The sequence below is a fragment of the Oryx dammah genome, unplaced genomic scaffold (genome assembly GCF_014754425.2).
Source record: "Oryx dammah isolate SB20612 unplaced genomic scaffold, SCBI_Odam_1.1 HiC_scaffold_20, whole genome shotgun sequence".
NCBI lineage: Eukaryota > Metazoa > Chordata > Mammalia > Artiodactyla > Bovidae > Oryx > Oryx dammah.
The window spans coordinates 349,297-361,072 of NW_024070204.1; the positions used below are offsets into that span (position 1 = coordinate 349,297).

The 11,776-nt window shown below is 50.5% G+C and overlaps 1 protein-coding gene across 2 annotated transcripts in view; it reads left to right on the forward strand.

The window, feature by feature from the left end:
• The window catches only part of CEP72 (centrosomal protein 72), a 37,329-nt gene that overhangs the window by 337 nt on the left and 25,216 nt on the right, over positions 1-11,776 (forward strand). For both annotated transcript variants that reach the window (XM_040262221.1, XM_040262222.1), the window contains exons 2-4: positions 5,953-6,080; positions 6,962-7,154; positions 8,732-8,840. In XM_040262221.1, coding sequence (XP_040118155.1) covers positions 5,953-6,080; positions 6,962-7,154; positions 8,732-8,840 — 430 coding nt within the window. The remainder of the gene's footprint in view (positions 1-5,952; positions 6,081-6,961; positions 7,155-8,731; positions 8,841-11,776) is intronic.

Sequence of the window (11,776 nt, forward strand, 5' to 3'; positions counted from 1 at the left end):
CGGGCGAGCTGCGGGCCCGAGCGGAGGCCGTGAGGGGCGGGCCCGGGGAGCTGCGGGCCCGAGCGGAGGCCGTGAGGGGCGGGCCCGGGGAGCTGGGGTCCCGAGCGGAGGCCCCGAGGGGCGGGCCCGGGCGAGCTGCGGGCCCGAGAGGAGGCCCCGAGGGGCGGGCCGTCCGAGGGGAGCTCCTCCGGGGCGCGTCTGCGGAGCCTTTGCGGTGGTGTTTTTTGCGTGAACTGGTAAGGCCGCTCGGGTTGTCTTTCACCCGTTAGTCAGCTGGATTAGGTTGGTTTTCTGCGAAAGCGTGAAGCATCTTCGTTTCTCCTGCGGTAAGGCTCGTTCGCCCCTCCCAGGCCGAGGATCTCTGGCCTCGTGTTGAAGACGGATGTTGGGCGCTAGTTTTTTATTTATTTTTGTCTGGTTCTGATATCAAGGTAATACCGAGCTCGTCACATCGTGGGTAAAGTGCCTCTTCGGTTTTCTAGAAGAGATTCTGTAAAATTGGTGCCAGTTCTTTTTTGCTTGATAGAACTTTCCAACGAAACCTTATGTGCCTGAAAATTTCCGTATTTGAAGCTTTTAAATTACAGATACGATGTCTGCAGTTGTCATAGAACTATTCATATTATCGACTTCATCTTAAGTAAATTATGGTTGTGTGCGGTTTTGCAAAACTGACTTCATCCGACATGTTAAATGTATGTGTATAGAGTTTGCGGTATTTCCTCATGAGCTTGCTCACGTCTGTGTGGTCTGTAGTGATGCCCTTCTTCCAGTCCTGATATTGGTCATTTCTGTCTTCTCTTTTTTGGTCTTTCTTGAGGTTTATGGATTTTGTTACACTTGTCAGTGAGCCAGCTTTTGGGTTTTCCTCACAGGTTTTTTGGTTTTGAATTTCATTGATTCTGTATTATTTTCTTCTTCCTGCTGCTTTGCATTTATCTTGCTTTTTCTTGATTCTTGAGATGAAAATTTAGATTTCTGATTTGAGACTTTCATTTTAGTGCTGTAAGTTTCCCTGTGGGTGCAACTTTAGCTACATCCAAAAGTTTCGTTGTATTTTCACTTAGTTCACTGCGTTTTTTACATTTCCCTTGACTTTCTCTTAGACCTATGGATTGTTCAGAAATGTGTTTTTTCATTCTTGTGTGACTGGAGGTTTTCCTAGTTTGTTTGGAATTTTTTTCTTTCTGTTACTGATTCTGATGTGATTCCATTATGGTCAGAAAACATACTCTGTATGATCTTGTTTTAAATTTGTGGACATTAGTTTTATGGCCCAAGATCTGGCCTATATGTACCAAGTGCAGCTGGAAGGAATGTGTACTCTGTCACTGGCTGGAGTGTTGTATAAACATCAGTTTGATTCTGTTGACTTACGTTGCTCGGTTCTTTTTTATCCTTGCTGATTTTCAGTCCAGTGAGGCTCTTAATCACCAGGAGGTATGTATTGAGACCCCTGACAATGATTGTGGATTGTCCGTCTCTCTTTCCACGTGACGTGTCTTGAAACTGCTATCTGGTGCAGACATGCTTAGGGTTTTTATGTCTGCATACTGGAGTGACCTTTGTAGCATACATGGTATTCTTCCGTGTTCCTCACGATTTTCTACAGTGAGACATCTGCTTTATCTAATACTCAGTTCAGTTCAGTCGCTCAGTCGTGTCCGACTCTTTGCGACCCCTTGAATCACAGCACGCCAGGCCTCCCTGTCCATCACCAACTCCCGGAATTCACTCACACTCATGTCCGTTGAGTCGATGATGCCATCCAGCCACCTCATCCTCTGTCGTCCCCTTCTCCTCCTGCCCCCAATCCCTCCCAGCATCAGAGTCTTTTCCAGTGAGTCGGTGGCCAAAGTATTGCGTAGCAGGAAGAGTCTTCACTGACTGAATTAACAGGGAAATCAGTATATACTATATATAATTTCTAATCTACTCTGCTAACCTCTGTCTTTTACAGTGTGAAAATGTTAGTTGCTCAGTTGTATCCGACTCTTTGTGACCCCATGGACTGTAGTCTGCTAGTCTCCTCTGTCCATGGGATTCTCCAGGCAAGAATGCTGGAGTGGGTACCCATTCCCTTCTCCAGGGGGTCTTCCCAACCCAGGGATCGAACCTGCATTGGTTCCTCATCTCCTGCATTGCAGGCCGGTTCTTTACCGTCTGAGTCATCAGGGAAGCTTCCCTTTTATAGTATATTTAGACCGTTTATTACTATTTATATGGCTTATGTGTGCCATTTATTATTTTCCTGTTTATTCCCTTTGTTTTTTCTTCTTTCGTTTCCTGTTTCCTTCCTTTTCCTCAGTTGTGTCCGACTCTCTGTGACCCCATGGACTATACAGTCCATGGAATTTCCAGGCCAGAATGCTGGAGTGGGAGCCTTTTCCTCCTCCAGGGGGTCTTCCCAGCCCACGGATCGAACCCAGGTCTGCTGCATGGCAGGCAGGTTCTCTACCAGGTGGGCCACAAGGCAAGCCCCTCCCTCCCTTCCTTGAGCATTCTTTTCTTGTTTCATTTTTATTTATCTGTGATATTTGTGAGCATACCTCTTCGTATGCCTTTTTAGTCATTGCCCTACATATTGCAGCATGGGTGTTTATGTGACTTAACACAGCTTACTTGTGTGGACGGTTTACCATGTGAAGTGAAAGTAGAAACTTTACCACTATTTTTGTTGTTGTTGTTGTCGTTCAGTTGCTCAGTTGTGTACGACTCTTTGAGATCCAGTGGACTGCAGCACGCCAGGCTCCCCTGTCTTTCACTGTCTCCTGGAGTTTGCTCACAATCATGCCCATTGAGTCCATGATGCCATCCAACCATCTCATCCTCTCCTGTCCCCTCCTCCTCCTGCCTTCAGTCTCTCCCAGCACTGGGGTCTTTTCCAGTGAGGCAGCTGTTGCATCAGGTGGCCAAAGTATTGGAGCTTTAGCATCCGTCTTTCCAATGAATATCTGGGGTTGATTTCCTTTAGGATTGACTGGTTTGATCTCCTTGCGTCCAGGGGACTCTCAGGAGTCTCCTCCCGCACCACAGTGTAAAAGCATCAGTTCTTTGGTGCTCAGCCTTCTTTATGGTTCAACTCTCACATCTCTATGTGACTACTAGAAAACCCATAGCCTGACTATATGAACCTTTGTCAGCAAAGTGATGTCTTTGCTTTTTAATACGCTGTCTTAAGTTTGTCATAGCTTTTCCTCCAGGGAGCAAGTGTCTTTTAATTTCATGGCTACAGTCACCGTCCTCAGTGATTTTGGAGCCCAAGAAAATAAAGCCTCTTTGCTGTTTGCATTTTTTCCCCATCTATTTACTGTGAAGTGATGGGACCAGATGCCATGATCTTCGTTTTTTGAATGTTGAGTTTTAAACCAGCTTTTTCACTCTCCTCTTTCACCTTCATCAAGAGGCTCTTTAGTTCCTCTTCACTTTGTTCCGTTAGAGTGGTGTCATCTGCGTGAAAGTGAAGTCGCTCAGTCGTGTCCTACTCTTTGAGACCCCATGGACTGTAGCCCACCAGGTTTCCTCCGTCCATGGGATTCTCCAGGCAAGAGTGCTGGAGTGGGTGGCCATTTTCTTCTCCATGGGATCTTCCCAACCTAGCGATCAAACCCAGGTCTCCTGCCTCACAGGCAGATGCTTTACCCTCTGAGCCACCAGGGAATGCAGCCACCCTGTATGATATATGCAGATATCATCTGCATATCTAAGGTTATTGATATTTCTCCTGGCAATCTTGATTCCAGCTTGTGCTTCATCCAGCCCAGCGTTTCTCATGTACTCTGCAAGCGTACCACCATTTAGGTTTCATTATTCTCCCACTATAGGATTTGTCTAGATATTTCATCTGCATACCTGAGAACCACAGTAATGATGAGATTTTTTTCTTCTTACAGTCATCTGACGGTTTAAATAGCTTAGGAGGAAGCAGTATCCGCGTGTCTACCTGTTTCATTTTTCTTTCTTCATGCCTGATGTCGTGGGTTTCCTTCTTTTATCTTTCCTTAATGTTTAAAGATCTTTCTTAAGTAGTTATTTTCCGGCAGGTGTGCTGGTGAAAAGTTCTCTTAATGTTTCTTCATTTAAGAATACCTGTATTTCACCTTCAGTCATAAAGACTGTTATTGGAGAATATAGATTTCTAGGATGAAAGTTCTTTTTTTCAGCAATTGAAACGTGAGAGCGTTTCCTTTAGGCCACCATGGTTTCTGAGGAGTAACTCCCTGCCGTGGGAGTTGTTTCTCCCTCTGGGTGATGCCTTTCTCTCTGGTTGCTCTCGAGATTCTTTCATTGCTGTTAGTGTTTTTGATTCTGATATGTTAGCTTTGCCTTTATTCTGTTTGGTGTTTTTTCAACTTCTTGAATGTGTAGGTTTTTGTGTTTTTTTTTGCCAAGTTTGGAAAGTTTTCAGCTGTTACTTCTTTTTTTTTTTTAAGCCATGATGTTTTTCTCTTTTTGAAACTTTAATTGGAACTCCATGGGTTCCCAAGGACATGAATGGTAGATTGCTTTTTCTTTTTCTATAGGACCTTGAAGCTCTGTTCATTTTTTAAGTCTGTTTTTTCTCTTGGTCAGATAGGACAGTTTTGTTTATCTTTGCATTTACTCTCTCTGAATTTTTTCTTGTCATCTCCATTCTGTTATTAAGCTGCTGCCATGGTGTTTGTTTGTTTCTTTCAGTTATTGTATTTTTCAATTCTCAAATTTCTATTTGTTTGTTTATATCTTCTGGTTTTTTGCCAAGAATCCCTACATTCTCATTTTTTAAAGCATGTTCATAATTGCTTATTGAACTATTTTTGTATCAGTTGCTTTAAAATCCTTTATAGATAATTCTGGCTTCTCTCATCTCATCTCATTATTGGTGTCTATTGTTTTCTCTCATTCAGATTGAGATATTCCTAGTTCTTCATCATTTTTGATTGGTCATTTTGATTGGGATTCTGCTTCCTGTGTGAATCTTGTCACTCGCTTCTGTCACTGCCTGGATGCTGCCTTGTTGCTGAGGCGGTGGCCAGGCCCCTGCCATGCGCATCTACAGAAGGCTCATTACAGACAGCCCAGGACAGTAGTCAGGTCACTCTCACGGCCCCAGTGCCGGCCACTGTGCAAGGCCAGGGGCACGAGGTCCATGGTTTTCCCTTGGTGTTGGGTGGGAGTGGGGCTGGGGTTGTCAGGAGTCTGTCCTGCAAGGCCGTCACTGTCCATCTTTGACAGTGGACAGCAGGCCTACCCATATCTTTTGGTAGATGTCCATGGGTGTTTCTGGGTGGCCAGCTTCTCCTGCATTCAGATTGGGCTGTATAGGAGACAACAAAACCAACCCTCGGTGCTTGACCCTTTTTTTCGGTCCCTAGACGGTTGGCCTTCTGCTCCCGGCCCTTGCTTCCCATGTTGCTGTCCAGGGTTTTGAGGTCTAATGGGAGGAATAGGGTGAAATGTGTCTGCTCTGTCTTGTCTGAAACTGGAAGCCCCAAAACAGTTTTGTGTTTAATCAAAATGTGTTTTAAAATAAAAGTTCCCAGGAAAATATTTGGTGTATCCAAACACAGAGTGTTTGTTTCATTCAGTTCAGTTCAGTTCAGCTGCTCAGTCGTGTCCGACTCTTTGCGACCCCATGAACTGCAGCACGCCAGGCCTCCCTGTCCATCACCAGCTCCAAATGTCACTAGTTTTGCAGTGATATTTGTCTTATGAGTGCCTACTAGGTGTGTCCCAGAGAAGTGTGTGGTGCCCCCCAAGTGCTGCTGGCCCTCACCCGTAATGGTGTGACCTCAGGTCAGCCCCTGAGAGGGTTTCAGATGTGATCCCTGCTTGGAGGCTTAGAGGCAGTGGGCTGGCAGTCCCCTTAGGAGGGCTTCCTGGTGAGTGGGTTTTGGAGGGAAAATAAATTACTATAAAAATTTATTTTCAGTAAGATGATAAAGTTAAAATCTCTTAATTTTCTATTTTCAGCTGAACTTCAGTCATTATCTATTCCGGGAACTTACCAAGAAAAGATTACTCACCTGGGAAAGTCTTTCATGAATTTAACAGGTCTAAAATCTCTAGATCTCTCACGAAACTCCTTGGTTAGTCTAGAGGTAAGTTTTAGGGTTGTTTCTTAAAAGAAAATTTATTACTATAATAGCAGTGGGAAGTACATTTATGGTAAGAAAAAAAAGCAATCTGTTTTATGACTGCTTCTAAACTTGTAAACTGTACACATAAAGTGACTATGCACTGTGCTGCTTTTCCTGTGTTTGCTGTGAGCTGGGTTTCTTATGCATCACATTGTATTCCAACTATAACATGAAATCACCGCGCTCTGATGAAGATGGCTGTGTCTGTAAAGGGAAAAAGGCCCGAAAGATGAGCGTGTGTGTGCCTGTCTTCATCCTGCATCAGCTGTCCTCTGCATCCACGCTGCACTTCTCATCCGTGTGTGTCTGACTGTTAGCGGCCTTGGGCCCTTGAATGGCTTGCGTGCCTGACGCAGCAGGCGATGGTGATGGAGAGGATGCAAGAAGTCACCAGGCGATGGCGAGCGGGAACGCCGTGTGAACTGCCAGGGCCTGCGGTGGGGAGAAAGGCAGGCAGGACGTCCTTGCCTGGAGCGCGAGTCTGTCAGCGCCCCTGACCTGGCTGGGAGCCCTGCCCCTCGCATCAGCCCTGACCTGGCTGGGAGCCCTGCCCCTCGCATTAGCGTCTGGTGCAAGATCTCGTCCAGGCTGCACTCAGTCCTCATCTGTGAAGCGGGGGCAGCAGCGGTTCTGCTGATGCGGCTGGGCGTGAAAGCGTGGCGTTTGATGCGTCGCTCAGCTGGCGCTTGAGGCCCCACAGGGATTGGCCCGCTCGGCCGCCTCAAGCCCGGCAGCAGAGCTCGCGACGGAGCTCCCCTTGGCTCTGCTGCCTGGCGATGGGGGGCCCGTGTGTGGAGTACGTGTGTGTCAGTACCCGTCTCACCGTGCGCTTGTCCTGGCAGGGCATCGAGTGCCTGACGGCGCTGCAGAGCCTCAACCTCTACTACAACCGCATCTCCTCGCTGGCGGAGGTCTTCCGGCTCCACCCCCTGGCGGGGCTCTTGGAGGTGGACCTGCGGCTGAACCCCGTCGTGAAGAGCGAGTCTGACTACCGCCTCTTCGTGGTGCACATGCTCCCGGGGCTCCAGCAGCTGGGTAGGCGGGCCGCGCTCCCGGCCTTGCTCGGTGCCCCGCTCGTGCTCTTGGGGCAATCGCGCTCTGGCCCTTCTGGAGAGGGGAGCTGGTTTCCTCCTCTCACAGGAAAGCCGCCTGGGAAGGTGGCAGGTAGCCACTTCCTGAGGCCACAAGTGCCTGCCGGGCTGGCCGGGGTGCAGGTGTGGGCTGCCTCGGCTCTCCAGCTGCTCTCAAGCTCTGCTGTCTATTTCCTCACATGGCCTCCTGGGCGTTGTCCCAGGCTCAGCTGGACGGCTGGATTCAGCCTGGTTTTGCCTGCGCCTGGAGCATAGGAACGAGAGGTCACTGTGCTGCACAGGCCCCGGGCGGCAGCGTGAGAGAGCGGGAGGGCCTCATGGCAGGTGCAGCTGCCACTGTGGCCCAGGAGGAACCGACTCTCTCAGGCCTGCAGGCCGAGCTACCAGGATGCCAACCAGCCGTGCCCGATCAGCAGCGTTGTGCTCAGGGAGGCCGGAGCCCTCACCCGCCATCCCGGCTCTCGGGAGCTGCTGTGCTGTGAGCACTGTGGCCCAGGCACCGCAGGCCGACCCCCGCCCGCCCCACGTCCCACTTCAGAGGAGGGCGCTGCGGTGGGAGCTGAGGGCGTACCAGCCGGGAGGCGCTGGGGAAGGAGGGCCTCAGGTCTTGGACCTGGTCCTCCTGTGGAAGTGCCGCTTGAGGGCAGTTAGGACTGTCTGATTGGAGGGCGGTGGTCCTTCTGTGCCCCCAGTGATCAGCGCGTGTTCTCCACTCAGAGGGCCTTTGACTGCTTGGGGAGGCTGGGGGGATTCCAGGGTGTCTCCACCTCCCAGGTGCTGAGATAATGAAATGAGACCCACATGGCAGGGCTTGTCAGGTAGACGCTGGGCAGAGTCCACACCTTGGTCCTTGTTTCTCACTGGGATGTGCGCCTCTGGGCGCTGTGGGCTCAGCTTCCTGAGCAATTCTGGGGCGGTCCCGACAAGTTCCTGAGGGCCGGCCTCCAGCGTTGGGAGGGCAGCCTCCCTCGGGTACTCAGGAGGAGGTGTGGCTGTGGACGCGGGAGGTCTTCTTGGGTCCAGGGCGCATGCGGAAACAGTTAGGCTTGGCTCTGTCTCCTGTTCCAGTCCCCGGGATCCGAGGAGGGGAGTCCCGGGTGCCAGCACGAGCCCTGGGCCTCTCCTCTCCGATGTGTTGGGCTCCTCGCCCGTGGACGCTGGCTAGGGGTGCTCACTTGCTAGGGGTGGTTTGCGGGCCTTGCCCAGCGTCCAGGATGTGTGTCAAGAGGAGGCGAGAAGGGCATGCCTGCGTGTGAACTTGGTGTGTGTTTCCCTTCCCGTCTGAGGCTCAAGCCGGGTGTGTGCTGCCGCCTCCGGGGTCGCGCTCAGCATCTGCACGGTCCCCTGTGGTGGGTCGGCCCTCGGGGAGGGGAGGGCCCCAGAACAGGGCAGCGCCCCCGGTCAGGTGTGCGTGAGGCCACGTGGGCAGCGGACGCCTTCCTGCCCACGGGAGCCGGCGGGCGCGCGTGGAGGGGCCTGGCACCTGCCTCCTGTTACTTGCCCCTGCTGTCTTCTCTGTAGATGACCGCCCTGTGAGGGAGAGTGAGCGGAGAGCGTCCCGGCTGCATTTTGGTTCGGATGACTCGCTGGACTCAAAGCAGAGCTTCCCATCTGTTTTCAGAGAAGAAAGGTATGAACAGAAAAAGTGAGAGTGAAAGTCGCTCAGTCATGCCCAACTCTCTGTGACCCCATGAACTATATAGTACAGTTCTCCAGGCGAGAGCACAGGAGCGGGTAGCCTTGCCCTTCTCCAGGGGATCTCCCTGACCCGGGTCTCCCACATTGCCAGGGGATTCCTTACCAGCTGAGCTCTCAGGGAAGCCCATGAGCAGAAGTGGTGTTTGAACATCTTGAGGAGCATTCATTGTGGATAGAAGAATGCCAACCTCTGTATTAACTGGAGATGCAAATTCTGCCTGCGGATTGCCCCTGAGATGGCAGACCTGCGGGGGCGTGGTGGGGGTGGGAGAGACGCCCCCCACCAGCTGGCGATCAAGGACACTTGGGACAGACTCTCTTCCTGTCCATCACATTGTCTGTAGGTTACTTTTCAATGTTAGGTTGGCCAAAATGTTTGAGTTTTCCTGTAAGATGGTAAGAACTTTCTGGGCAACCCAATACGGGAAACGTTGTTAAGGCAATTGACGGCGGATAGGTAGCAGGAAAGGCCTGTGGCAAGAAGCCTTGCTCCGCCTCCCAGCTCCCACCCACCCCTCAGGCAGCCGCTGGCCCTTCTCTTAACGGTTGCTGCTTCCAGGCTGTTTGTTCCTTTCTGGTCTCGGCCGGTGTAGGCACTGCTGTCTGTGGATGGGAACACTGACAGGCCTGGCCGCTCCGGAGCCGCCTCTTCACACCCTGGCGGTGTCAGCTCTCGGGCTCTGCGCCCTCTGGTGTCCCCCTTCCTTTCTCTGCTCTGCGGGCAGGGCTCTCACTCGCTGTGCCAGGCTGTGGGAGCCTGTGCCTGGCTTCTCAGCGCCTCCCAGCGCCTGCCGTCTGCACTTTTCTGTCTTACTTGAGGTTGTTGGGGTGGTAGCACGTGTGTTCTGAAAGCAGAGTCTTCGTGTGTTTGGTTGATTCTGAAGGTATACGCCAGTCAGTGGTGTTTACCCAGCTTGTAATGTGTGAGGATCATATATTCCTTCTTAGATTAGCATTTTGTTTTGTCTGAAGCTTTTAGTAGTTTTCTTTCTCTTGCATTACACACCTGAGTTCACGTGTAAGTTTCTCTAACGCAGAGGTCAGCTGACTTCTTTTGTAAAGGGCTGGAGAGAATGTTTTCAGCTCCGTGGACTGTATGATCTGTGTTTTAACTTCTGAACCCTGACTTTGTAGATGAAAGCAACTATAGACAATACATAAACTAATGACTGTGTTCCAGTAAAACTTTATTTACAACACAGGCAGTGGGTTGGATTTGACTTGTGGGTCATACTTGGCCAACTTGTATTCTAACATCTTAAGATCAGTTCCAAATTCCGGGAATCTCCTCTTCCCTCAGCTGCCTCGCTTGGAGTTCCCCTCCCCTCACGTCCCTATTTCAAACCCGGCTAACTGACCCTGCAGGATGGTCTGAGTATTGTGTGCCCCAGAGTTTCACGCCGGAGTCCCAACCCCAACTCAGTGGCTTTAGGGGACAGGGCCTGTTGGAGGCGCTGAGGTCCTGCGGGGGGAGCCCTCACGATGGAGTTGGTGCCCCCCTGCCGAAGAGACCCTGCAGAGCTCTCGAGCCCCGTCCACATCCACGGGCGTTTGCACGTCACCCAGTGTCAGTCCTGTGACTTTGTCCTCCTTCAACATTGAGTTGCCAGTTACTTTCCATATAACTTTTAGAATTAACCTGTCAGTATCCACAAAACACCTTGCTGGAATTTTGATTGAGATTGTGTTGACTTACAGATGAGAAGGAACTGACATCTTAACACTACTGAGTCTTCCTATCCGTGGACATGGAATATCCATTTATTTAGTTCTTTGATTTCATTTATCAGAGGCTTGTAGTTTCCCTGATTTGATGCTGTACATATTTTGTTAGACTGATGCTTTAGTATGTTGGTCTTTTGAGGCTAATTTGGGCTTTTTAATTTAAAACTCCAGTTGTTCGTTGCTGAGAATATATAAAAGCATTTGACTTGTATGCAGCTGCTAGTGACGGAGTACCACAAACAGGGTGGCTTAAAGTGACAGAAATTTACTGCCTTACAGTTCTTAGGCTGGAAGTCTGAAATCAAGGTGTTGTCAGCCCTGCTTCCTCCTGGAGGCTCAGAGAGGGAATCCATTCCGTGACTCCAGCTTCGACGGTTTGCTGGCCATCTCCAGCGTTGTCTCCAGTCCTTCTTTCCGTGGCTGTCTTCTCCCTGCGTCTTTTCACAGAGCTCCCCATTGTGCCTGTCTGTCCTGTGTCCAGATTTCCCTGTTCTTAAGGATATCAGTCACATTGGTTAGGGCTCCCCATAATTTCCTCATTTTAACTCGATTACCTCTGTAAAGACTCTTCTTTCCAAATAAGGTCATGCTCTGAGGTGTGGGGTGTTGGGACTTTAGTTTCCCTTTTTAGGGAATGTATGCCGTTAATTTCCTTTTCTCGTCTTCCTGCCTTGGCTGGGACATCCAGTATGGTGTGAAGGCCATGGGCAGTGGGGCCGTGCCTGCCGTGCTCCTGGGCTTGGCGGGATCGCAGCAGGTCTCTCCCACCAGGGCTGCTGCCGCCTGCGGGCTTCCGTCGGTGTTCTTTATCAAGCAGAGCAGGTTCCCATCGACGCCCAGCTTACTGACCGTTGTGTCATGGATGGTATTAGACACCCAGTTTACTGACCGTTGCGTCGTGGATGGTATTAGACGCCCAGTTTACTGACCGTTGCGTCGTGGATGGTATTAGACGCCCAGTTTACTGACCGTTGCGTCGTGGATGGTATTAGACGCCCAGTTTACTGACCGTTGCGTCGTGGATGGTATTAGACGCCCAGTTTACTGACCGTTGCGTCGTGGATGGTATTAGACGCCCAGTTTACTGACCGTTGCGTCGTGGATGGTATTAGACGCCCAGTTTACTGACCGTTGCGTCGTGGA